The sequence below is a fragment of the Pelodiscus sinensis genome, chromosome 10, assembly GCF_049634645.1.
Source record: "Pelodiscus sinensis isolate JC-2024 chromosome 10, ASM4963464v1, whole genome shotgun sequence".
Lineage (NCBI taxonomy): Eukaryota > Metazoa > Chordata > Testudines > Trionychidae > Pelodiscus > Pelodiscus sinensis.
This window is the reverse complement of record NC_134720.1, coordinates 48,837,405-48,864,106: the sequence shown is the minus strand read 5'-3', so window position 1 is coordinate 48,864,106 and position 26,702 is coordinate 48,837,405. Positions and strand designations below refer to the sequence as shown.

The window sequence follows — 26,702 nt, the reverse complement described above, 5'->3', positions numbered from 1 at the left end:
AACTTTGTTAAAAACCCTCCAATCCTGCTGCTGTGGTGGGCTCTATAACTGTTCTGTCCTGTTCATGATCCCCTTGGTAAGATTGCAGCCCTATTGAAAATACACCCCAGCTCTTTGCTTCTCTCAGCCTTTTCCGAAGGATGTTACTGCTCTCCTGCTCCCAAGTTGGGATAGTTCTGCTCCCCTTTAGGCAGGTAAGGCTTTTATGATGGCTTTAAGGAGGATTTCAATCTCTCTCCCAATAAGTATTTTGGAGAAATGGTTACACAGCAGTAAACGGTGGTGTGAGCGAAAGCTCAGTGAGAGAGTGACTTCCCATCCTACCACAGGGGACTAGGTGGTGAGAGGGCTAGTACTGGCTTTATCTCACAGGCAGGCCTGCCCTGATGCTAGTCCTACTCGATCCTTGGTATCCGGGAGTCGGAGGGTGCAGGGCGCGCTGTAGGTCGGGTCATTTTAACTGCGGCCGACTGCCTTCACTTGGGTAAGGAGAAAAACTTGTAGGAGTTGCCATATCCCTTATCAATGGGCCAGTTCTTGCCTTGTGGCCAGCATCTTTGGCCTCTCCCGCACTGTGCCCCCGCTACCCAAACAAGCTGCCTACCTTGTTAATTACTCAGCCAGAGGGGGGTCCTGCAGTAATTAAAACGCGTGCGCTCGGTTCTCCGCGAAAGAGGGATCGGGGCGGGAGCTTGGCCCCTAGCGGCACCTCCCCCGCCTTCCCTTGTGCTGCGGCTGGCGGGAGGCCTGAGCTCCAGCCGCGCTGTGCAGCCGGATCTCCCGCCAGGATCCCGGGACGGCGGGGCTGCAGGGAGCAGCGGCTGACCCGGGAGGGGCCGCAGGTCTACTGCTCAGCTGACGGACGAGTCCAAGTGCCGAGGGGGCGGGGGCGCCGGCGCCTCCCCCGCCCTGTGCCGGCTCCAGGCCCCTCCTCCCCTTTCCCCGCCACCAGGTGGTTCCGCCCCCGCCCCCCGGAGCGGCCGGGCGGGGCTGCGAGGCCAGTGTCGGAGGAGAGGGCTGGAGGGAGCGGGGCCAGCGCGCCCCGAGAGCCCGGCGGTGGCGCCCGCAGCACACGCGGCCCCGCGCTCCAGCGGGATGAGCAGCTACGAGCTCGCAGGTGGGCGGCGGCCGGGCGGAGGGGAGCCGGGCGGGGGCTCGGGGCCGCACCCCCGCGCTCATCGCTTTCCCTTCGCCTCTCCCCTTGCAGGTGCCAGCCCCGTGCCCAGCCCCGGCTCGCCGGGACCCGAGGAGGTGAGGAGGGAGCGCGGGGCTGGGGGGGGCTCCATGTGCGCGGGGGGGGGCCCGGGCGGGCTCTGCCCGGTGAGGCGGAGGTAAGGGGGCCTGCTGGGGCCGGAGGCTGTGGGGGCCGGGGACCTTGTGCTTCGGTTACGGGGGGAGGGTGTGGGCCGGGCTTGGGGGGGGAAGTCGGGTGCGGGCTGTATGCTGAGCTCTGGAGAGGGAGCCTGGGGGGGCCTTGTGTGCCACGCTGTGGAGAGGGGGGTTGGAGCTGTCTGTCGGGCACGGGGGGGGCAGGGTGCCGGCCAGGGCTGGGGGAGAGCGAAGCGGGGGGGGCAGGGAGCCGCCCGCCGGCCAGGGCTGGAGGAGAGCGAAGCGGGGGGGGGGGGGCAGGGAGCCGCCCGCCGGCCAGGGCTGGGGGAGAGCGAAGCGGGGGGGGGGGCAGGGTGCCGCTCGCCGGCCAGGGCTGGGGGAGAGCGAAGCGGGGGGGGGGGGCAGGGTGCCGCTCGCCGGCCAGGGCTGGGGGAGAGCGAAGCGGGGGGGGGGGGGCAGGGTGCCGCTCGCCGGCCAGGGCTGGGGGAGAGCGAAGCGGGGGGGGGGGGCAGGGTGCCGCCCGCCGGCCAGGGCTGGGGGAGAGCGAAGCGGGGGGGGGGGCAGGGTGCCGCTCGCCGGCCACGGCTGGGGGAGAGCGAAGCGGGGGGGGGCAGGGTGCCGCTCGCCGGCCAGGGCTGGGGGAGAGCGAAGCGGGGGGGGGGGCAGGGTGCCGCGCGCCGGCCAGGGCTGGGGGAGAGCGAAGCGGGGGGGGGCAGGGTGCCGCTCGCCGGCCAGGGCTGGGGGAGAGCGAAGCGGGGGGGGGCAGGGTACCGCCCGCCGGCCAGGGCTGGGGGAGAGCGAAGCGGGGGGGGGCAGGGTACCGCCCGCCGGCCAGGGCTGGGGGAGAGCGAAGCGGGGGGGGGGCAGGGTGCCGCGCGCCGGCCAGGGCTGGGGGAGAGGCGGGGGGGCAGCGGGGGACGGTGCTATGCTCCGGGGAGGGCTGGGGAAGGGGCGAGGGAGCCCGTGTGTCTAGTGGGAGGGCAGGGGCAGTCTGGCTGGGTGTTGGGAACGGGGGAGGCTCTTTGTGTGCTGGGGAGGGGGGGGCCTGCGTGCCAGCCCTGCGGGGGTGATTGGAGTGGCCTGTGCGCTGGGCCGGGTGTTGGGGGACAGGGAAATGCGGGGCGGGGGCCGCCGTTGTGCTTTGCCGGGCTCCGGGCGCTGCGCTCCGGGCAGGTCTCGAGGAGCGGGAGGGAGTTCTGGAGGGTGTTGTTCGGAGGGGAGTCTGAGGAGTGGGGGGTCGGGAACGTGTGGGGGCGAGACGGGGAGGCTCTGGGGAAAAAACCCGATGGCTCTGTGGGGCTGTGTTTAGGGGGAGGGGCGCTGCGTACCGGGGGCTTCGGGGGGAGAGACGGGAGGGGGGTCTGGGGGGCTGTGTACCGGGGGCTTTGGGGAGAGGCGGGGGGGGGCTGTGTGCCGGGGGCTTTGGGGAGAGGCGGGGGGGGGCTGTGTGCCGGGGGCTTTGGGGAGAGGCGGGGGGGGGGGCTGTGTGCCGGGGGCTTTGGGGAGAGGCGGGGGGGGGGCTGTGTGCCGGGGGCTTGGGGGAGAGGCGGGGGGGGGGGGGGGCTGTGTGCCGGGGGCTTGGGGGAGAGGCGGGGGACTGCGGGGAGAGGCGGGGGGGCTGCGAGGGCGGGTTTGGGGCGCGGGGGGGCGAAGCGGGGGGCTGTCCGGGGGCCGTGGCCCGTGGGAGGGAGCCGGGGGCCTGTCCGCCCCACCCGTACTCGGCTCCCCCGGAGGATCCGCCGGCCGGGGCCGCTGCCGCGGCGGGGAGCGAGCCCCTGGGGGGCCGGCTCAGGGCAGGACCGGGAGCGCCGCGCGGGCGCCATCTTGGGCGGGCTCATGTCGGGGAGCGACCCCCCCCCCGCCCTCTGGACTTCTCGCCCCATGTGGGGCTCGGGGCGGGGGCGGCGCGGGGGCCGCTCCGAGGAGCAGGGCTTGGAAGGAGCCGAGTTCCGCCGGGCTCCACAGCGGGACCGCTTCCCTGGGCTGCCCCGGCCGCTCGGCCTGGGGCGCCGCTGCCCTCGGGCTTTTCCACTTCTGCCTCTTCCTCAGGGGGTGTCAGCTGGGGGGGGGGCTTGGGCTGCGGGGGGATCAGTTGGTCTGGGCTCTGGGGGGGTGGGCTCTGCATGTATGTGGGGGGGTCTGGGCACTGCGGGTGCTGCATGTGCATTTGGGGGTCTGAGCGCTGTGGGTTCTGAGGGGGGGTCTGGGCGCTGTGGGCTCTGCATGTGCGGGGGTGCTGTGGGCTCTGAGGGGGGTCTGAGCGCTGTGGGCTCTGCATGTGCGGGGGTGCTGTGGGCTCTGAGGGGGGGGTCTGGGGCGCTGTGGGCTCTGAGGGTGGGTCTGGGGCATTGTGGGCTCTGCATGTGCTGGGGTGCTGTGGGCTCTGAGGGTGGGTCTGGGCGCTGTGGGCTCTGCATGTGCGGGGGTGCTGTGGGCTCTGAGGGGGGGGTCTGGGGCGCTGTGGGCTCTGAGGGTGGGTCTGGGGCATTGTGGGCTCTGCATGTGCGGGGGTGCTGTGGGCTCTGAGGGGGGGTCTGGGCGCTGTGGGCTCTGCATGTGCGGGGGTGCTGTGGGCTCTGAGGGGGGGGTCTGGGGCGCTGTGGGCTCTGAGGGTGGGTCTGGGGCATTGTGGGCTCTGCATGTGCGGGGGTGCTGTGGGCTCTGAGGGGGGGTCTGGGCGCTGTGGGCTCTGCATGTGCTGGGGTGCTGTGGGCTCTGAGGGGGGGTCTGGGCGCTGTGGGCTCTGCATGTGCTGGGGTGCTGTGGGCTCTGAGGGTGGGTCTGGGCGCTGTGGGCTCTGCATGTGCGGGGGTGCTGTGGGCTCTGAGGGTGGGTCTGGGCGCTGTGGGCTCTGCATGTGCGGGGGTGCTGTGGGCTCTGTGGGGGGGGGTCTGGGCGCTGTGGGCTCTGCATGTGCGGGGGTGCTGTGGGCTCTGAGGGGGGGTCTGGGCGCTGTGGGCTCTGCATGTGCGGGGGTGCTGTGGGCTCTGAGGGGGGGTCTGGGCGCTGTGGGCTCTGCATGTGCGGGGGTGCTGTGGGCTCTGGGGGGGGTCTGGGCGCTGTGGGCTCTGCAAGTGCGAGGGTGCTGTGGGCTCTGAGGGGGGGTCTGGGCGCTGTGGGCTCTGCATGTGTGGGGGTGCTGTGGCCTCTGGGGGGGGGTCTGGGCGCTGTGGGCTCTGCATGTGTGGGGGTGCTGTGGGCTCTGAGGGGGGGTCTGGGCGCTGTGGGCTCTGCATGTGCGGGGGTGCTGTGGGCTCTGAGGGGGGGGTCTGGGCGCTGTGGGCTCTGCATGTGTGGGGGTGCTGTGGGCTCTGAGGGGGGGTCTGGGCGCTGTGGGCTCTGCATGTGCGGGGGTGCTGTGGGCTCTGAGGGGGGGTCTGGGCGCTGTGGGCTCTGCATGTGTGGGGGTGCTGTGGGCTCTGAGGGGGGGTCTGGGCGCTGTGGGCTCTGCATGTGTGGGGGTGCTGTGGGCTCTGAGGGGGGTCTGGGGCGCTGTGGGTGCTACATTGGGGGGGCTGGGCACTATGCAGGGGGCAGGTGGTGTTTTGAAGGTGTTTATGGCTCTTGCATCTGGCAGAGGTTGAGAACATAAGAAGGGCCATATTGGGTCAGACCAAAGGTCCATCTAGCCCAGGATCCTGTCTTCTGACCGTGGCCAATGCCAGGTGCCTCAGAGGGCATGAAAACAGAACAGGTTATCCTCAAATGATCAATGCCCTTGCCCATTCCCAGCTTCTTACAAACAGAGGCTAGAAACGCCATCCTGGCTGATAGCCATTGATGGACCTATCCTCATCACCAGGCTAGTTTTCTGTAGCACTGTGCATGTTGTGGGGTGAGCTGTTTGCACTTCCCTTGAGGCCAGTAACTTAAACAGGAGTGAGGGGTTTACCCTGGGATGTGTTTTCCAAACCTTCCACCTATGCTTGGCTCCTCCCACTCACTGTAACAACAAAGGCCTCTCCAGGGGCCCCTCCCTTCTCCTGGGAGTGATTGTCCTTTAGCCCTTGGGAAAGAGGGGCCATTGGGTAGAGTCATCCCTCTGGTTGGGATGTGGAAATCCCAGGCTTCCCTCAATGTTTATCACAAACTGCACCTGGCCAGGCAGGTCCCTTCCCCTTCTGTGTGTGAATTGATGCTGCCAGCTGTGCTCTTTGGGTGGTGTCCTTCCCAGTTGAGAGGGTGGGGAGTTATCGTTTCTGATGTTAGATGCCAGCAGGGTGAAGGTCCCCTCTGTATCAGAGGCAGCAGCACAGGGGGGAGTCAGGAGCCATGCTCAGGGAAAGCTGCCTCCCCATGAGCACCAGCTTCTCGTAGCCACCTCTTCCATCCCTTCCCTGTGCTGGGGGGGGGGGGAGACAGGATGCCGGAGCAGCCTCTGTCCTCAGCAGGCCTGGGCTCACTGTGGAAAGATGTTGCAGCTGCCCTGTGCTACTGTCTCTGATACAAAGGCAGCAGCACAGGGTGGCAGGGGGCTCTCCAGGAGTGGGTCCAGGAGTGCACTGGCTGCTGGCTCTGCCCCTGGGACTATCTAATAATTGTGTAACCACTAAGATTTGGTGCAGTTACACAATTATTATACAATATCTGACATCCCTAGCATTGACTCAGATTCACAACCATGAATTCTTGCTGCCCTTGGGTGGCTGGCATGGACTGCCTGGCTGGGGTAGATGGCAGCACTGTGCCCATCTGGCCTATCCCCTGTCATTCAGATAAGTTCCCCCCCTGCTGGCTGGGTTGGGCTGGGCTGGGCTTGGCTTCAGTGTTTTTACATCCCTTTGTCTTGAATGATGTGGGTGCAAGAGACTGCTCTCTGTAGGACTCTGAATTTCCTTAATAGGCAACTTGATTGTCTTGAGAGGAAACTTTCCCCAGTGTGCCTCTGCCATTTGGGCTTTGCCATTCTGATTGCCCTAGGTAGAGCTGTAGACTCTAGGGATCCATCCTGCCCTGACTCCCTGAGTCCAATGCTCAAGACTGTCTGAATTCTCCTTTGTTAATTGTGTAGAGGCCTGTCATCCTTCCCATTGGATCTCACAGCAGAATTTCCTTAAGATATTGGATATGGTCCCTGCCACAAACACTCCAGTCCTGTAACTACAAATATAGGGAGCTCATTTCTGAGGGCTCTTCTGCAACTTCAGGGGCTCACCCTATTTAAAAACTAGGGATGTTAAAATGCATTTAATTACGTAAATATATATCCACTGAAATTTTCAGCCAATATATATTTATACCTTGGGGGGTGGGTAGGTGGGAGCTGGCTCTCTGCAAGCACCAGTTCCCATTCTTTCCCCACACCTGCTGCCTCTATCAGTGTACTGACTTCCACCTGCCCTCCATCTCCTGTGCTACTGTGTAAAGCAGCTCTGTGGAAGCCTGCATGTGTGGGGAACTGGCTTAATTACCCATTCCCTGTGCATATCAGCTCCTACTTGCTCCCCTGCACTGCTGCCTCTCTGGCTACGTCTACACTACATGCTTCTTGCGCAAGAAGCCTTTTGCACAAGAGTTTTTGCACAAAAACTTCTTGCGCAGAGCACGTCCACACCTCAAAACACATCGCAAAGGTGATGTGCTTTTGTGCAATAGAGCATCCACACAAAGAAAGAGCACCTGTGCTTTTTCCCATAGGGGTTTCTTGTGCAGAAACCCCTCTGGAGCACCCACACTTGTGTTCTTGTGCCATAGCTGTAGTGCTAAAAGCAGTTATGCCTCAGAAAAGGAGGTTTACCTACAGTGGAAAAAGCTGTTTAACTGCCCATTTAATTGTGCAAGAGCTCATTTGAGGTGTGGACGCTTCGCAGGTTTTTGCGCAAAAACCTTGTAGTATAGACATAGCCTCTATTGTCTCTGATAAAGAGGTGGTGGTGGGGAGATGCACATGTATTTAAGCCTGGGCTTATCGGTTAATCATGTAAATGACTACATGCTAACATCCCTATTTAAAAACCTTTTAGAAGCTCAGTATTCAAATATTTTTGTGTTAGATTTCTTTTCCATACATTGTGTGCATGCAGATTTGATGTGGTAGGGTACCTGCCTGGGCTTTGGCTGCAGGTTCTGGGCATATCTTTGAAGGGGAACAGCTAGGCAGGTTGAATGTGTGGGTTGGTTTGGGGAAAAGAAAGGTCACCCAGGTGTGCTGAACACGGCAGCCTTCTGTGGTGGTATTCAGGCAGTCTGGGACTTTGTATGTGGGTTGGTTGTGGGGAATGTTGCTTAGGCATTCTAGGCCTGTATGTGGTGGACATGTAATGGAGTTACTTGGTGGCTAGTATAGCAAACACAGTCCTTTGACTGCCACAGTCTTATCTTGTAGTATAAGATTTGATTCCTGGCAGCTTGGCCTTTAATTACAGTTTTTAGTCACAAGTTTTCTCCCAGACAAGAAGTCTGAGGCTGGAGACTCTAATCCAGTGGTTCTCAAACCACTAGTGGTCCGTGGCCACCTCCCAGGTGGTCCGCAGCTCAAGGTCAGCCCCTCCTTCCCCCTGCAGTAGCAAGTCCATGTTGGCTCTCCAGGCTCACTCACCCTCCCTCCCCTGCCGTTGGAACGCCAGTGTTAGCTTCCTGCTGTGGGGAAGAAGCGCTTCTTCCCCTCCTCCTCCCCCTTTTGGGGGAACAGCGGCACGCTGCTTGGAGGCTTTCCACTGCTTCTGTTGGCCAGAACCTGGCCAGTGGGAGCAGCAGGAGGCAGTGCCTGGGACTTGCACGGGGTGCAAAGGTTAGTAAGTGTTCCCCTCATGCTCAATATCCATGCACACACCGAAACCCCACACCCGCAGCCTGCTCCTGCACCCTCCTTCCTGGCTACACGTTGCACCTTTCCTTGTTCTTGTCCCCTCTCTTTTCCCCCGACACGCTACCTCCCATCCAGACCTTGCACCCTCACCCCCTCCTGCACCCTCATTCCTCTTGCTGGTAGTCCTTTCCTATACATTAAACCCCTCATTTTTTCCCAACCCCAGAGCTTAGTGGATTTTATGGACCTCCCTAACTCTGGAACCCCAGAAGAGTTAATCTGGCCTATAGGAAGCCCTGAACCTCAGTCCTCCCTCTCCCTTCCCCGGTGGTGGGGCTGGAGCGCTAGAGGAGTGAAGTGTTTCAGTTGGGGATTTTTGGAGGTTTGGGGGTGTGTTTTTTGGCTTACCACTTGTGTGGTGGTCCCCAACTGACTTTTCTGTGCATCAGTGACCCCGATCCAAAAGGTTCCCCACCCCTGCCATAAGTAAAGAAAATATGGGAACTTTTTGTGTTGTACATAAATATTTTACTTAGTTTATCAAACTTCATTTTAAATAAACATGAGAGAGTTAAAGCATTGAATCTGTTTAATAATTTAAATTAATATTTCCTTTCTTACTGGTTAAATTAAACTGTTCTCCCTAGCTGCCACACTAGTGTAATTATGTAATTAACAGTGAGTTTCCTTTAGCAACTGGTGGTCCATGGAAAGGTTTCCATTGGGCCATGGGCCAAAAAGTTTGAGAACCACTGCTCTCTAATCAATAAAATGTCATTCTTTGCAGCCACCACAGAAAAGACAAAGAACAGTGGAAGACTTCAACCAGTTCTGCACGTTCGTGCTAGCCTACGCTGGCTACATCCCCTACCCCGAGGAGGTAAAACTGATTGGTGTGTGTGCATGTGCCATTGTTAGATGTTGTATGAGGGGGCCCATGTGCTGAGACACAGATCTGGTACCTACTGTTTTTTGGCAGTGAGGCTTGGGGGACTTTCTGCTGTCATTTGTCCTGCTCCCGTCATCTTCCCTCCCCCAAGCACTCTAAGAACACCAAATCTGTGGTGTGGTTTTGTGCAAGTCCTATGTGCTTTCTCTTTGTCCTTATTGTAGAATGAACCCTGGACTCTTGGAGGCAGCATGAGTCCTCAAAACAGCACAGGAAGCACTCAGGACAGTGACAGCTGGGCCTCATCCCATTCCTCTGACTCCCAAGTACTGCCAGATGAGGGTAGAAGCAGGAACACCAAGTACAAAGGGGGTAACCTACACCTCAACTGCCCTGACTTCCCCAGCAGTTTATATGCAGCCCGCCCTCAGCAAACCAAGAAGAAGAAACTGTCAGCGAAGAAGCTTATCTTGGATCAAGAGATGGAACAGAAGGTGACACTGGCTGGCATGAAGAATTTGGGTGATGTTCAACAGCAAATGAGAGAGTTGGCTGTGCTAGAGGAGCAGGCACCTTATGTAAGAGGAGAACGTCAGGAGTCCTTGGTTATCCCAGCTGGTGAGCTCCGCCCCAAATCCCTCCTGGAGGAGTTCATGAAGGAAGAAAAGGATTGGACACATGGGGCGCAGGAGAGTGAGGTGCCAGTAGGAAGCTATTTTCAACCCAAGGAGCAAGAATCGAGCCATGAGGAGAGTAGGAGCTCCAGCTGTCAGAATACCTTGGATCAAAGCAAAGAGGAGGCTACAAGCTGTTTCAGCTCCCAGCTCAGTGGTAAGTTCCAAGCTAGTTTGTCTGGCTAGTGTGGAGGGAACTGTAGTAGAAGTGGGGCAGGTGTCCCTGGCCTGGACGGTGATCGTGTCAGGGTTCTTACTGTAAAGCTGCATTGTGTTCCAATGCTCAGCACCTTGCTCTCTTCTCATTGGAGGAACTGTAGGCTCACAGACTTTGTGAGGAGCCCATTGTTCCTGGAGTCCTAGCCTCACCCAACACAAGGTGAAATGGGGAAACTGAAAAGAATAGTCAGGGCCTGTCAGAGTTCTTCTTTCCTCTGGTGTCAACAGTGCTGGAGATGACTCATTTTTCAATTTGGGAGATTCTCATACTAATCATTTGACCGTTTGCTTTTGCAGCTTCACCTGTGGAATTCATGGTGGCACCTCCAAACACCAAAGCAGAAGGTGAGTGGGACCCTGTGTGTGTGGAACTGGTAGCCTCTCTAGCATGTCTTGCTTTGCTGCTGGGCTTCTTCCTTTGATGGGTGACAGTCAGTGGGGAATTCAGGCTGGTGTAGGATGGGCAAGAGTTTCCTTTGGAGCTGATCACTAATCTTCTGGGGAGAGGGGTCAGTGTTGAGCCCTAAAATGTCTTCACACCTCCAAGATGATGTATACTGCCTTTCCCAGTCTGCGTGATCTTATGCTATAAGCTGGGCTTGTCTGACATTTTCTGATGGAGGTGTCTCTCTCCCCTCTCCAGAGGATGATGCTTGGGACTTGATCACCTGCTTCTGCCTGAAGCCATTTGCAGGGAGACCCATGATAGAGTGTAATGAATGCACCACCTGGATCCATCTCTCCTGTGCCAAGATTCGCAAATCCAATGTGCCTGAGGTCTTCATCTGCCAGAGATGCCGTGACGCCAAACAGGAGATCCGCCGCTCAAACCGAGCCAGGACAGTGCCCCGCAAACGGTTCTGTGACTGATGCCCTCTCTGAGATGGTGACTGTGGGCAGGGGCCCTTTGTTCTAAGACTGTAGCCCCAGTTGGCTAGACAATCGATGCACAGTGACTATAGAAGGCCTGTGGCACTGGAAAGTGGGAGCATTTGTGCTGGACATGTCCCCTGTACTTCCAGCTCCAGGAAGCTGGCACATTGAGAGACACTCCAGGAAGAATAATCTTCCTCTCATGGGGATCATGTAAACTATGCAGTTGGGATATCAGTTTCACCAGTGCAGCAGTGTCTAGCAGGGAGGTGTGTTTCTCAATGGAATCCAAGTGCAGTAGGTCAGCTGAAACCTTCCTGTTGTCACAAACTAGGCTTCAGTGCCTTTCCCCTCAGGCAATCCAGGAGAGCCTAGTTCAAGTAGTTTCCCTCTGGTAGGATGGCTGCTTAGGCTTATCCCAAGTGTGGTTGTTATCCCACTGGTGCCCAATTCCTTTCCTGGCCTTGACTTGACCACCCCTTAGTGTGTGTTTAGTACTGGCGAAAGTTATCAAGTAGTTAGCCCCAGAGACCAAAGTCCTCTTTAATCTGGGCTGTCTCTGCTTTGTTGAGAGTGCGAGCTTCCCCCTCTACAAACCAATGCCCTGGAGTGACTACTGCTGGGGAGGCGGGTGGGGGGTGGACAAAAGGGAGTTATCCTCTTCACTGTCATGGCCCATCAGTATAGTGATGTGGACAACTGCCCCAGAGCTTGAGTTGACCACCCTGCCTTCAAACTTGCTTCATGTGGAGTAAGCAAAGAGTAGCCCCTTGATCTGACTGCACTCACTAGCAGTTTTCAGTTACTGTAAATACTAATGAAGTGACTGTAAATAATTTGTAACAGGTGTCTAGAAAATTATAAAACAGTTCTTGCTAAACTATAAACCTCTCTGCTCCAGAACTTCCAGTTGCACTGAATTCTCCTGCGTGAGGGAACTTAAGAGTCATGGCAGGAGACCAAAACAGGTGTTCATTTGTTTGGGGTTTTTTTTGGGGGGGAGGGGGGTGTAGAATGTCTTCAGAAACTCATGGGAGGGAGAAGACAGTGAGTTCACAGGCAGCAAAGAATAAGTAAAACCACCTCAGGCAAAAGCAGATCAATCTCATCCCCTTGGAATGGTTCTCAAGCCTTCCCCTGCTCTTGTGCGTTGGGCTGTCTCCCTGGGAGCGTTTTGTGAAGGTTCCAGGGATTATGTGAACTAAATCTGGAGAGAACAGAAAGAGAGGCTTTGATGTCTCAGGAGTTCTCTCCAGTGTTAACAGTCTAGGCTCCTCAGTGAAATCTGGGGAATGGCATGTCTCATGCAGACTAGGGGTCTTGTGCCTTGTGCCTCATCCACTATGCAAATTATTGCCCTTTAGATTGGCTATGCCTGTTATGAGCACACTTTTACATTTCTAGACAGAATATTTGGTCTTCTGTCTCCCTCTCTCCCTTCATGGAGGACATAACTGAGCTAGCTGGTCTCTGCTCCACATGCACTAAATATTATAATCCATTTTTTTCTCCACCCACCCCAGACTGAGACCCATGTGCCTTCTGCACTACACATTGCAGATGCTGCTTTCCCCTCTACTAGAGGCACTTGGTTTAATCACACAAACTGCAGATGTTCTGACTCTTATGCTGCATATTGGTACTGAGCTGGGCCTCTGCTTCTTGGGTGGAGGAGGTGGAAGGACCCTAAGATTGCAATTCTTGTACGTTTCCAAACTTGGTGTATTTGTCTGCCACATCAGCAGTGTCCCTATCTCTGGGGAAGGGTTTGCTCCCTGAATCCCTCTGCTGCAGCAGGAAGCCTATGCCCCTGAAATGCTTTACACTTTTATAGAAATTATGTAAAATAGCTGATTCTTGGCAGTATGGGTGGAGTAATGTGTATATAATAAAGTACTTTTGCCATAACTCTTGGCACGGTTTTGTGGCCTCATCTCTAACCCCACTTGGAACAAGTTTCAGTGAATATTTCCTTTGGATGTACTTTGGGGGGGCAGGGGTGGAACAGGCACTAGCCCTGTCCTTTTTACAATGGATTATGGTCTTCCTAGGGAGCTTGGATGCTGTAGAAATAAAAGTCCAGAGCATAGACAAACGCTTTCTTTACACTTTGCTAAACTGCACTTTTTTAGTTTAGTGCTTGAAACTGAAAATGTGTCCATGGCCCCGCGGCGAGGGGGGAGGGGGGGGGGGGGAGGGAAGAGAGGGAGAGGGAGAGAGAGCTCTGTCCCAGCACTTTATGTAAACCACCTCTGTGGCCAGTAGCTAACGGCTAGGAGCATGGCTCCCCCTGCTGGAGCCTGATTCATACTGGCACTTCACTAACTTTTACTCTGGTGTGAAAAAACACATCCTAAATGCCGCAAGTTAAAGCATTGTAACTAAAACTCAAGTGTAATCCTGGACTTCTACTCCAGTAAGTAACATGAACTCCAGCTCCCTTGCTACAGCAAGTCCAACTACCCTGAACGAACCTTTGTGAAAATGGTCAAACTAATTTCCCCATAGATGGGGCAATATGCACTATATTCCAGTGCCTGGCTGCAAAAAATTCAAAAGGCAGCTGTTGAGAGAACAGTGAAGTTGTCCATACAGAGACATGAAAGCCATTCAATCCCAGAGCACCAAATGCCAAGAGTATTTGTGCTGTAGCTATGACAGTGATTAAATCACTGACTGTTCCTTTTCTTCCATAGGAGACAAAAGCAGATCCTCATGTATCTTACAATATAAATGAGGAAGAGTCCATTCTCAGAAGGCATATTCTAGATCCCATAGCTCTGCTGGCACAGAACCACAGATATTTCATTAAATGTATGGCATCTGGGGAGTCAGAAGTCCCCATAACTTCAATTCTTCGAGTGATTGCTCATGTCCGTTCAAATGAGGTGTGCATGCACGGTATCCTGGAGCATTTTTCCCTAGCGGTACCAGTCGGGCCAGCAGGTTGTCCCCGGGAGTGGTGCTGCTATAGCGGAGCATAAATACCCCTGCCGGAGCTCCCCCTGCCCTGCTCTCCTGCAGTTCTTAGCATGTGGTGGTTGCCCGTTGGCAGTTCTTGTATTGTTTTTCAAGTAGTTATAGTTGTTAGGTACTTAGTTAAGTGTTTGTAGTTCTTATCTCTCCCCTCCAGGCCTGCTCGGCTTTAAACCTTGCGCGTCCTGTGCGAAGCCAATGCTTAAGGGAGACCCCCATGACATTTGCCTAAAGTGTCTGGGAGAGTCCCACCTCACAGACTCTTGTAAAATTTGTAGAAGTTTTAAGCTGCGTACCAAGCGGGGGAGAGATTCCAACTTAAAACTGCTGCTCATGGAGTCGGCTCTCCAACCGGCACCGTCTCGAGAGGTTGCAGTGCGCAGTGCACCAGCATCAGTGCGGGAAGCACAACCAGGCCCCTCCTGTACCATGGCACCAAAGACGGTGGCACCGAGGCACCGGTAACAGTCCCTGGCTCCGAAGATGGAGGAGGACTCTAGGGGGAAGGTCACCTGCTATTTTATTATCCCCAAGCCCAACGGAGAGCTACATCCTATCCTGGACCTCAGAACCCTCAACAAAGCTATAAAAAAGGCAAGGTTCAGGATGGTGACCCTGGCCTCCATTATTGTGGCTCTAGAAGTAGGGGAGTGGTATGCGGCCCTTGACTTAAAGGATGGTTGTTTTCACTTGGCCATATAGCCAAGTCACAGGAGATTTCTCCATTTTGTGGTGGCCCACACCCAGTATCAGTTCACTGTGCTCCCCTTTGGGCTCTCCGAAGCCCCCAGCATCTTTACAAAAAGTATGGCTGCCCTGGTGCGAGGCCTAATGCTGTCCCCACTCACAACAGCTCAGAAACTGCTCGGCCATATGGCAGCCTGCACATATGTGGTCCGTTACGCTGGGCTGAGACTTAGACCGCTGCAGGCTTGGCTGGCAGGGTCTTTCAACCAGGCCAGAGCACTGTGGGATACCCTCCTGACGGTGCCTCTGGAGGTAATTGCCTCCCTGCAATAGTGGGTACAGGAGGACGAAGTGTACAAAGGGGTGCCTTTTCAGGTGGAGGTTCTCGTGGTCACACTAATAACATGCCTCCGATGAGGGTTGGGGCAAACATTTGGAGTGCCACAGGACAAGGGTTATGGGCTCCCCACGAAAAGGCGCTGCATATAAACATCAGGGAGTTGGCTGTCAGGAGGGTGTACAAGGTCTGCCTGACCCTTCTCTCAGGGAAATCTGTATCGGTGCTGCTAGACAACACGGCAGCACTGTTTTATATAAACAAGCAGGGGGGGCTCAGACTTCTCCCCTGTGCCGCAAAGCTGTTCTCCTGTGGGAGTTTTGCATAGCCCACAATATTCAGCTACAGGCAGCGTATGTGCCAGGCTGCAAAAACACACTGGCAGACTCACCGAGCATGTCCTTTAGAGGCCACGAGTGGCGCTTGAAGGATACCACCCTTCTACCTCTCTTCAGGAAGTGGGGTCATCCCCCGGTGGACCTGTTTACCACAGGCAAATAGGAAGTGTCCCCAATACTACTTGTTCCTGGGCCTAGGGGCAGCATCGACGGGCTGTCTTGGTCGCTCCTCGACCACGGAGCCTACTGTATGCTTTATCCCCGTTCCCTGTTGTTCCCAGGGTTCTAACCAAGATCAGGCTGTCCTGCTAGCCCCGGACTGGCCCAGACAGTTTGGGTACCCCCATGCTATTGGAACTGGTGCAGGACAAGCCGTAACCCCTCCCACTAGTTCTGGACTTGATCACACAAGCCTGGGAAGGGAGTCTCCTCTACCATCCAAACATCAAGTCCCTCCACCTGACAGCATGGCTTAGCCATGGCTAGCGCAGCCTGAGCTTGCCTGCTCGGAGGGTGTGCAGGCGGGTCTGCTGGGGAGCAGAAAGCCGGCTACCAGATTGTCCTATGCTGCTAAGTGGAAGAGGTTCTCCCTGCGGGTGTCCAGGAGGGGCATAGACCCGTCCTCGGCCCATCCCAGTGGTCCTTGACTATCTTTTTGAGCTGTATCAGGCAGGCCTGTCCACCTCATCTATCGCAGTCCACTTAGCATCTCTGTCCGCCTTCCAAATGGAGGTTGGGGGCAGATCATTTTTCACTAACCCTGTGGTTAAGAGGTTCCTCAAGGGGTTAAATAGGTTGTTCCCACATGTGCAGGCACCCCTGCCTCAGTGGGATCTGATCCTGGTGCTTACTAGACTTATGTCTTCCCCCATTTGAGCCCTTAGCCATGTGTCCACTTAAGTACCCGTCATTTAAGGTGGCATTCATAGAAGCCATTACCTCAGCACACGGTGTCAGCGCTTCGGGCTCTGACCGTGGATCCACCCTATTTAGTGTGTTCAGCAGATAGAGTCAGATTATTCTCCCACCCTGCATTCCTCCCCAAGGTGGTGGTGTCATTTCACGTGGCCCAGGACATTTATCCGATTTTTTTCCCAAAGCCCCACTGCTCCCCTAAGGAGCAGGCCCTGCATTCTCTCAACACAAAAAGAGCCTTAGCTTTTTATTTAAACAGAACACAGCACTTTCGCAAATCTTTTCAGATGTTTATTTCTTTTGCGGAAAGGATGAAGGGGTTGCCCCTTGTTAGCCCAAAGGCTATCCACTTGGATCTCCTCACGTATCAGGGAGTGTTCCGTATTGGCGCACAAGGAGCCACCCCAGGTCAGGGAGCACTCTACCAGAGTGCAGGCATCCTCTGCGGCTTTTGTGGCACAGGTGCTGATCATTGCTATTTGTACAGCAGCCATGTGGTCCTCAGTCCACATGTTTGTTGCACATTGTGCCATTACCCAGCAAGCCAGAAATAACGCTGCCCTGGGCTCTGTGGTACTCAGTTTAGTTCTGTGCATAGGTCAATAAGGGGAGAAAGTTTATACGTGTGTGGGCAATGTTGCTACATCAGTTGAGTACTTTGCGTTCAATAAAGTTCGATGGTTACGTTACTTATTTACTGGTGACTTGTTTCTCTCAGGAATGTCTCCGATCCCGTCTCCTTTGGGTTCAGCTGGGGAGTCACCTCATTTGAATGGACATAGCAATCACTCGAAGAAGAAAAAACAATTACTTACCTGTAACTGTTCAAGCTGTGTTTCTCATGTCCATTCGATTACCCCCCCCACCTCTTTCGTCTGAGTCTCCAGCAAGAAGGAACTGGGGGGGGCGGGGCGGGGAGAGAGCAGTGGTATTTATGCTCCGCTATAGTGGTGCCACTCCAGGGGGTGACCTGCCGGCCCGACGGGTACCGCTAGGGAAAAAACACTCCGGGATACTGTGCATGCAGCACACGCACACCTCATGCGAATGGACATGAGCAACACATCTTGAAGAACAACAGTTACAGGTAAGTAACCGTTTTTTCTTCCTTAGCCCAAACTGAGTTGCATCTCCTCCAGGTGGGGAATCTCAGCCTCTGTGTAGAACTGCAACTTGGGCTGTTCTTCCAGAATTCTGCATCAAAGTCTATTGAAGTGATGACTGTATGTTGATGGTATGAAGCAGTGTCAGCCCTCTCAAAGCCTGTTGTTACCATCTGGCACTGAACTTGTGTAGTAGGGATGGTCTCTCTTCAAGGAGTAGGACTCTCCATCCACTTCCAGGCAGAAGGCTTTGTCTTTACAGGCCTCTTTCACTGTCTTGTCTTTGTGCTTGTAGGGACACGACCTCCAGTAGTCCCAGTGGCTTCCCTGTGTCTGCTTCTCTGACAATTCCATCTGGGCTGGCTGCAAGCCACTCCTTCCCTTGGTGAATAAAGAGGCCACACTCCTCCACCTGCACAGCCCTAGCTGTCCTCAACTGAAGCTCCTCATTTGCCTGCACTGCCACCTTTTTGTTTTGGGGCCCCAGTGCTGCACATTGGAACCGAAGCTCACCATGGCCTTGAGGTAAGACTGGGGCACCTCTGAACTCTTGCCATTGATGGATTTACTGTTTGTAATGCTAGGTGCAACTGAGACTGATGTGGTTTTCCTGCCACTCATACCACTTGCGATTGTCCCTCTGACCCCGGGTTTCTCTTTCCACTTTCACCACATCTTCTTATCAGAAGGGAGGAGAATTTTCTTGTCTTACCCTTGGCCGAGGTATTGGCCCAAGAGCAGCTGGATTGACTCACTCCCAGTCAGGGGTCCTATAACTGCTGTGGAGCAAAGTTTTCCCCACCACTAGTCACTGAGGGGCTCTTACCTGTCACGCTGTAGCAAGGTGGGGAACCTTTTTTGGGTTGGGGGCCACTGACCCACAAATATCAGTTGAAGGCTGTACACAAGTGAGGAAAAAGCCCTCACTAATGTGGCCTCCAAGATTAAAATCTCAATTAATGGGAAAGACTTTGTTGTGCCTCATTTGAAGCATTGGTTGCCAAAGAAAAAAATCAAGGTAGTTGGCTTTGAGGTAATCCAAATGCCTTTGAATAGAATATGGCCAAGAATGTTCTCAAAGTGCTTTCACCTTTTTTCATAAAGAAATTTGCAATGACTCCATCATTATCAACTTTTACAGTACCATCCAAACTTCGATATGAAGTGATGCTTCAGTGTGGTAGACTTTGCAAAGTTCAGCAGCAAGTAACACTTGTCCTGAGGCAACACAGATTTGAAAAAGTCAAAGATGACATGCCTGCACTTTGAGTGTTCAGTTTGTGCTTTTCTGAGAGTGCTGATGTAGAGCTCTTTCCTTGGCTGTTGACATTGATACAGACCATCCTCACTACAAGTCCAAGATAGATTAAAAACCCCAAAGTGGAGAGGTTTTTTCTCCCTGCAGCTGACTTCCATTTGAGCAAATTGGTTTTTTTTGCACGACTTAATAGTAGGGAATGGGAGGATTTATATTCCTAGAAATGTCAACAACTTCAGTGCAGAACGGATGTATACCAGGGCAACTTACAAGGCATCCCCACTATTTCAGCAGCACAGGATACAAAATGTGTGATGGTCATACTTTCTGCTTTTCGCTATGATAATGTTTTCTCAACCATTCTGAGTCTGAAAACTTTTACTTGGACATTTTAAAGTAAGGCTGCTATCAAACTGATTAAGACAAATGTTTAATGAAGGCAAGCAACAGCCTAATGTGAGGATGGCATTAGGCAGCGTGACAAATAGGATCTTTATTGGCATTCGCAGGACCAATACAAACACGGGATTAATTAAATGTTATTATGCTAACCATTAAAGACCAACAATCTGAAGTTCAATTGTGGGTTGAAAGATGAGTGTCTTAAGAAGAGGTGGAAGTCATTTAAATTTTACAGGTACTGTTGTATTCCACCCTCCTTGGGAGGGGCGATACCATGGTACTTGTAAGCAGGGCTGGCCCATGGTATTCTGGCACCCCGGGGGCACGGTGCATGTGTGGGCCCACCTGTGGGAAGCAGGCCCACCCCCCTCGGGTGCGCAGGCCCACCCCCAGGGCACACGGTGCATGCGCAGCCTGGCTACAGCCGCTGGTGTACAGCCCGGGCCCGCCCCCAGGGCACATGCGCAGCCCAGTCTGGCGTGGCTGTTGCTGCTGGTGCGTGCGCCGGGCCATGTAGGGTCCCGCGTCCATGGGAGGAAGGGCGTTGCTGGCCGGCGCTGCGGGAGCTGGGCGCGCAGTGCCTGATGGCAGCTATAAGGGACGCCATGCATCTCTTACATCTGCCATCAGGTGACCCCATCGGTTGGCACCCTGCCTTCCGTCCGGCCCTGCTTGTAAGATATTTAAATGTGGGGTGGTGCGTGGGGAGGATCAGGGCAGGGGGCAGTTGTATGTCTGGCATGCAGGAATCAGGGTTTGGGGGTGAAGAGGGGCTCAGAGCAAGGGTGTGGGGGGTGCAGGAGAGTCAGGGCTGGAGGGTGTAGGGATGAGTGCAGGGGACCAAGGGGGCCATTTCAGGAAAGAGGGCTGCAGCTGCACATACCAGCTCGCTGCTGCTGCTCTTCTTCCTCTGACTCTGGGAGTGAGGGGAAAGGTCACAGCTAGCTGCATTCCTCCTCTGTTCTCTCCTCAGCAGCTGGGAGCAAGAGAAAGATGCACAAGCGGAGTACCTTCCCCTTGTCCCCAGAAAGTCAAGGGAAGAGGAAGAAGAACTGGTACATGCAACTGCAGCCCCAACAGAAAACACAAGGGAGGGGAGGGCTAGGGCAGCCCTGGGTGGCAGAGGCACACATCCCCAACCAGCCCCTTTCACCTGCCTGCTGCTTAACATGGCAGCCTGCAGAAGAGCCCCAGGAGCACAGCCACAGCCAAGTGCCCCAGGTGGCTGGCTGGCTTCTTGCCGGAGCTCCATACTATAGAGTGTATACCAGCTTACTTTCACCCTCTGGTCTCATGAGAAAAGCAGAGGATAAAGACATCTGGTTCTGAATCAGAGTCAGACAATAGTGTAGCCAAAAAAACAAACAAAACAACCCCCCGCCCAGGACTGTCCTCTCAAACAGGAGGAATGGCCACCAGTATTAAAGCCCCTGCTTGGCTGGGGGAACAGCAGTACAGGGAAGCTCTGTCCCTCCGCTCAACTGCAGGCTCCACCCCCATTGCTCTCATTGATCAGGAATCAGGGCCAATAGGAGAGGTGCCTACAAGCACAGGACATCAGAGCCAGCTGTACTTCTCCTCCCCCCCCGCCCCCCCACAGGAGCTGCATCAGGTAAGCATCCCCCATCCTTAGCCTGCTCCCACACCCTATATTTCACCCAGATCCTGCGCCCCCCCCCTACTCCCCAGCAGATTCCTCCTGCACACAACCCCTTATTTTTGGCCTTCCCCAAAGCTTTCCCCTAAAGAGTTATTCTGATCTCAACCCAGAGGGAGGGATCACAACAGGTAATCCCCATGTGATCGTCCTCTGTCTCACACTTCCAGAGAAACAGAGGCTAGGGACACCATTCCTACCCATCCTGGCTAATAGCCATTGATGGTCCTAACCTCCATGACTCTATCTAGCTCTTTTTAAAACTCTGTTAAAGTTCTAGCCTTCACTGCATCCTCTGGCAAGGAGTTCCACAGGTTGACTGTGTGCTGAGTGAAGAAAAAGCCCTCTCCTGCCTTTGAAGGGTCATGCCCAGTTCCAGTGCTAAATGGACACAGAAGGCATTAGAGTACTTCTAAAACTAATCAACAGAGCCATAGCAAACCAGGTCTCTGTTCCTGTGAAAAGCCCACTCACTGCATGACTTCTCAGAAATTAAGCCTCTGAAATTATGGGTGTACTGGGGATTTCACTTCCCTTTCTGGCAGGAAAAGAGAAGAGCCAATATTAAAGTCCCTTTTAGAAAACATGCCCTGCTGGCCTCTTCTCCATGCTAGGAAACCTTGGATTTGGAAGGGCTGATAGTGAGTTTCACTAGTTCTCAGGAAAAGAGATTAGAATGAACACTGAACATGACAAAAAGTGAATGTTTAAAAGATTTTGAATTGAAGACCTGAAAGGCTGTTACCACTACTCTTAATCATTGAAATGTATCTGATCCCCCAAGTAATCCCTAGGCCATTATCCTGTCCTGCAGCCTGAGGAAAGGATCTTTACTCTCATATCCTGGTTTTCTTTCCAGGTTAGTGGCTCTTTTGGGCTTGAATGCTAGTACCCTTTTTGCAAACAGGCTCAGCTATTTATTTAATTTATTTCCATAGTCTAAATATTTTTTCTTGGTATCATAAGCAACACCCACTTTTCTTTGCAGCACTAAAACTGGCTTCCTTCTTCATTGTTTCTATTACTAGTACCACCCTGTTTTCCCAACTGCATTGCCAGGAGTATGACAAAATACTCAGATTCCAGCAATTCTGTCTCAGATTGACTTGAACTGCTCTAGTCTGCGTCTGTGTGTGTGACTGTCAGGGAAGATGGTGGTTATTTAGGTCACACTGCGGCCAGGACTCAAAGCATCCAAATGGGAGCTTTTTCATGATTACACTCTACCATCCCCACCCCTACAGACTCTTCAAAACAAGCCCATTAGCTTAAAAATGAAACTTAAGCCAGGCATGCCAGTTCCCTTGCTTTAATCCAGTGCACCCAACCCTCTCCAAGAGCCAGGAACCCCCAGCCCACCCTGCTCTAACCTAATGCCCCTCCCCCAGAGCCAGGCACCAGACATATGGTAAGAAGTGCCTGCTCCTGCCGCCTGGCACTGCTTTGGCAGCTTACCTGCAGGGAACAAGTGCCCTACCAGCACCGGGCTTGCTGCATGAGGCTGTGCACTCCTACTCCACCCTGGCACCACCCTCATGTGGCACCCAGGGACAACTGCCCCCGCTTCCTACACCACTGATGCGGTGGGGGGAGGGAGCGTTTTGGAGAAAATCTTATTGTGCTGCTTCAACTTTTAGCTCCTCTCTGCAGCACCACAGCAAGGGGCGATGGCGATGTGGTGTACTGAACTGCTGGCAGGGGTGGGGGTAATGCCCTTCCTGCTAGAGCACCTCTGGGAGGCTGCCAGAGAGGAAATGTACTAAGAGGTGGCAATGGAAGTGATTTTTTTCCCTCCCTGACCAAACCCACTCCCCAACTTGAAACTACCCTGGGTCTCACTGGAGCCTCTGCAGCCATGCACTTTTCCTACCAGGCGCACATGCAGAGCAGCTAACGTCTGGGTGCTTAGCTCCAAACATTCAATTTGACAGGCACATGCCACTGCCCCTTCCCCAATCCCCTTTGCAGGGCAAAATCCCAGACATTTTTTGCCAAATTTCACTTATGTTGACATACCCCTAGACTTCTCTTGTATATCCCTAATGGTACGTGTACCACTGCCTTATAGAAACAATCCCTAAGTTGGCTCATTCCTAGATCTGCACATGTGAGTTGGTTGCAGGCCTTTTTTGGCTCAGTGATCTATGGGGTTCACTAAAACACCCTTTGCCCTTGAAGGCTACAGGGTTTGTAGTGATAAATTAAGTTTAATTTCAGACTGAGCACCAGCCCTTGAAATTATTCAGTTTGATAGGACCACATATAAGCCACAGAGACGCTAAGGAGCAGAGCCATTGGCCTGTCGCTCACTGATCTCAGACCCAGAGACATCTTTACCACTGGCTCATTCCGGGATAAGACTGTTAAATTTAGATTAATCGGCTAATCAAATAGTCAATGCAATTTGACTTCGCAGTTCAGTCAGTCAATACAGGCACCTCCACCTTTGAAGTGAAAGGCAATAGCACTGCAAGGAGCACAGGGCGGGGGGGGGATTCAAGAAGACCCCCCCCCCCCCCCCCCCGCTAGCCTTGTGCTCCCCCAGGGCATTTCAAAGCAGCAGCACCGTGTGGAGCCTGGTGGTGCTGCTGCTGCTTTGAAGCGCCCCCCCCCCCCCCACTTTCTGATAGGAAGCACGGGGGGGGGGGAGACGAGACTAGTGAGTCCCCCTCTCCCATAAGCAGTTGTGCATCAGCTCATCGAGGAGCCGTTCACCTGCCTATTCCAGCACCCCCCCCCCCCACGAGATCTGTGACCCCCCCCCCTGCGCTTCTCAGCAAGGCAGCGGGGGGGGGGGGGGGGGGCGTCCAGCAGCCTACGGCTGGGCAGCTCTGCGGGAAGGACTGGGGGCTACAAGGCTTGAAAGAGACGCCCCCCCCCCCCCGCCGGGCATAGAGCCCCGCCCCCCACCAGGGGCCGCCCCCCTCAGGGCGGGGCTACGGAGCCCCAGCCTCTAGGACGCACCTCAGGGCGGGAAGCCGCGCCCAGCCCCTCCCCCACGACAGGGCAGCTCGCGCCTCGGCACTGGAACCAGCCGCGCGGAAGGAGACCCCCAGGCCTTGCCCCAGTGGGGGAGAACCTCACCTCCGCGCCAGCCGCCTGCCAATGACAACGCCGCCTGCGAACGAGGCTCTTAAAAGAGCCCCGCGGAGCCAATCAGCGACAGGCGCCGCTTTTTTTTTAAACAAAATAGTGAGCGGGATTGGACCGGCCAATCAGATGCCTCCGTTTACTTTGCTTTTTGGAAGTCCTTGCAAGCCATTGGCTGCGAGGCAGTAGCGGGGGCGGGGATTCGTCAGTCACGCTAGGCAGGGGGCGGGGCAGGGTGGAAGCACAACACCCAAAAAAAGGCCCGCGGAAAAGCGGCCTCAACAAACCGAAACCGTCACGTGACCATGTCTCGCTCGCGCGCGCACTCTCCCCCCCCCACTTGGAGAGCGCGCAACCCGCCCCCTGGGAGCGGGAAAGTGTTAGCCTCTCAGTGGCAAGGGCGGCCGGTGGGGGAGGGGTCAGGACCGTGCGCAGGGGAGCTGTGGGGGGAGGGGTGGGCAGTAGGGTTTGTGTGGGAGCTGGGGGGGGGTAAGGTCTCTAGCTGGGGGGGATTAGCTTTCAGCAGCCGTGAGTTCTGCCTCTCTCGCCATTAACTGTGGGGGGGAGGGGCTGCTGTGTCCGCCCCCCCCCCCCACCTGGGGGTGATTTTCTTGGAGCCTTTGGAGAAGTGGGGGTTTGGGTGGCGTCAAAGTTCTGGGTTTGGGCTTTGACCAGGATGCAGGCTGGAGAAATCCCAGGCTTCCCTCAGTGCCTTTCATGAACTTTCCCCTCTGGGGAGCAGGAATTGGTGCTGCCTGCTCTGCTCTTTGTTGTTGCTTCAGAGTGGAGTGCAAGGGGCGGGGGAGTTGGCCTTTTTGGTAGCTCCAAGTGTTAGATGCCTGCAGACCAGCAGGAAGGAATCCTCCACACCCCTGGGCTGCGCCTAGACTGGCACGTTTTTCCGCAAATGCAGCTGCTTTTGCAGAAAAACTTGCCAGCTGTCTCCACTGGCCGCTTGAATTTCCGCAAGAACACTGACGATCTCATGTAATAATCAGTGCTTCTTGCGGAAATACTATGCTGCTCCCGGGCAAAAGTCCCTTTTGCGCAAAAGGGCCAGTGTAGACAGCTCAGATTTGTTTTGCGCAAAAAAGCCACGATCGTGAAAATGGCGATCGGGACTTTTTTTTGCACAAAAGTGCGTCTAGATTGGCACGGACGCTTTTCCGCAAAAAGTGCTTTTGCGGAAAAGGGTCCGTGCTAATTGTTAGAGAAAAGAAACTGCCCCCCCAGTAAAAAAAGTTTGGCCAGGCCCCTCTTGTTATTGTGGGCTGCATTACTCCTTGAGAGAAACCGGCCGCACCCTTCCTGCATACTATTGCCTTTAGAAAAAAGGAAAGGTGTGAAAAGGGGAAAATAGCCTCAGACTCTCCCACCCGTCACCTTGGTGTGAGAACTGCAGGGCTTACCTGGTCGCATGAAACCTGCACAGTTTCGGCCCTACCCCTGGGAACAGACCCCCCCCCATTTGGTGACCATTGGGCTATATATGGTAATATGCAAGTGCGGGAAAGCGATGTGCAGATTTGGGGATAAATACCCATTGCACAGTTCATGTGCCTTCTCGTATACTTCAAAGTGCTGCCGGCCTGATCAACCGACCAGCCACCTCCCCCGACTCTCAGGCATAACCAAGGCCTTCGCAACCGAACCGATATCTGTGAAATGTTCCGTGTGATGTGTAAGTTGGTATGTATGATTTGATTTTTTCCTGTTGTATAAGCTTAGTGTTGTAGTTGTTTTTGGGTAGTACATAAGAGTTTGTAGTTATCACTGTTATTAATTACTGTAGTTGGATATTTTAAGATTAGAGACTATTCCCCTTGCCATTCCCATCCTTATCTCTGACATTTTACTAGAAACCATAGAATAAATATAATAAATACTGTAAATCCATTATTAACACGGTCTATTAAAAATCTTAGAATAAATACTATAAATTCACCATTGTCATAAATAAATATTTTTTATTTGATAAAACTGTCTACCTGGTTCTGTCCTTTCCCCCTTGGGTATTTATCATCGGACCTGTGATTCTCACGACACCAATCTAGATGCTCTTTTCCGTAAATGCTTTTAACGGAAACTTTTCCGTTAAAAGCATTTGCAGAAAATCATGCCAGTCTAGACGTAGCCCTGGTGTTCACTCAGGTTCACAACCATGAGTTCTCCCTGAGCTTAGAGGGCTAGCACAGACTGCCTGAAGTAAATGGCAGCCTGTACCCATCTGATCTATCTCTAGTCACTCAGATAAAAGCTCTCCTGCCGGCTGGGCTTGGCTCCAGTGCTTTCATATCCTTTTGTATTGAAAGATGTGGGTGCTGGAGGCTGCTCTCTAAGATCCCAGAGTTCCTTAAGAAGCAATTTAATTGTCTTGAGAGAAAACTTTTACCATTTTAGCTAGCCCTTTGTTCATCTGCAAAAATTGTGGATACCTGCGGATATCTGCAGATTTGAAGAGTTTCTAAATACAAAATTTATATCTGCATTTGCAAAAAGGAGCTGCAGATATCCACATCAGCAGGTATGGATGTGGCTAATGTTCCCTCATTTTCCATCCATGTGCATTTTTTCTTCCCATGTGCAGAATAAAATGTTTATGTGCACCAAGGCATGTACAAATGTGCACCACAAGTGGAAACACAATCTAACTGGGGGGGTTCTGCTAATTAGCTGGGCAGCACTGGAATCTCTCGAGTAGCTGCACAAGTGCACAGCTTACAGGGAACACTGATAACTGCAGATTAGTTATGTAGTAGCACTTATGTTCTGATTCCTTGCATCTAGCTAGGTAGAAGAATCCCCTGCCTGTTGCAGGCCCCACTAGGCTGGAACAGGCCCCCTGCCCATGAGCCTCATCCCACTTCTCTGATTCCCAGGCATTTCTAGATGACAGAAGGAGTGGGGATACCAACCACAAGGAGGTAAGACAGTTTACTCTTGAATTGCTCTGTCTTTTCCAGCAACTTCTATATAGCTTGACTTCAGCACACCAAGAACAAAAAATTGTTTGCAAAAAAGCTTATCTTGGATCAAGAGTTGGAAAAGGTGATGCTGGCTGGCCTGACACTAAGTGTTGGAGCTTCAACATGAAAGGACAGAGCTAACTTGTTATAAGGCACGTATGTTAATGCAAGCAGCTCAAAATGGGGATTCTGTTCTTATGTGTGAGAGCAGACACCCGCTGCCGGCAACAAGTCCCCCCCA

The 26,702-nt window shown here is 54.2% G+C and overlaps 1 protein-coding gene across 3 annotated transcripts; it reads left to right on the top strand.

Annotated features, from left to right (window-relative positions):
* Window positions 1-959: 959 nt before the first annotated feature.
* On the top strand, window positions 960-12,646 carry LOC102457253 (PHD finger protein 13-like). Of its 3 annotated transcripts, XM_075938115.1 has the most exons (6): window positions 960-1,117; window positions 1,208-1,251; window positions 8,865-8,957; window positions 9,191-9,797; window positions 10,157-10,204; window positions 10,503-12,646. In XM_075938115.1, exons 1-6 carry the CDS (start codon window positions 1,096-1,098, stop codon window positions 10,727-10,729), a joined length of 1,041 nt encoding a protein of 346 aa, XP_075794230.1. In that variant the 5' UTR covers window positions 960-1,095; the 3' UTR covers window positions 10,730-12,646. The 3 variants fall into 3 exon arrangements, with proteins under 3 accessions (XP_075794230.1, XP_075794229.1, XP_006138518.3); XM_075938114.1 differs by having other exon boundaries at window positions 960-1,251; XM_006138456.3 differs by lacking the exons at window positions 960-1,117; window positions 1,208-1,251 and adding an exon at window positions 4,846-5,023.
* Window positions 12,647-26,702: the final 14,056 nt, after the last annotated feature.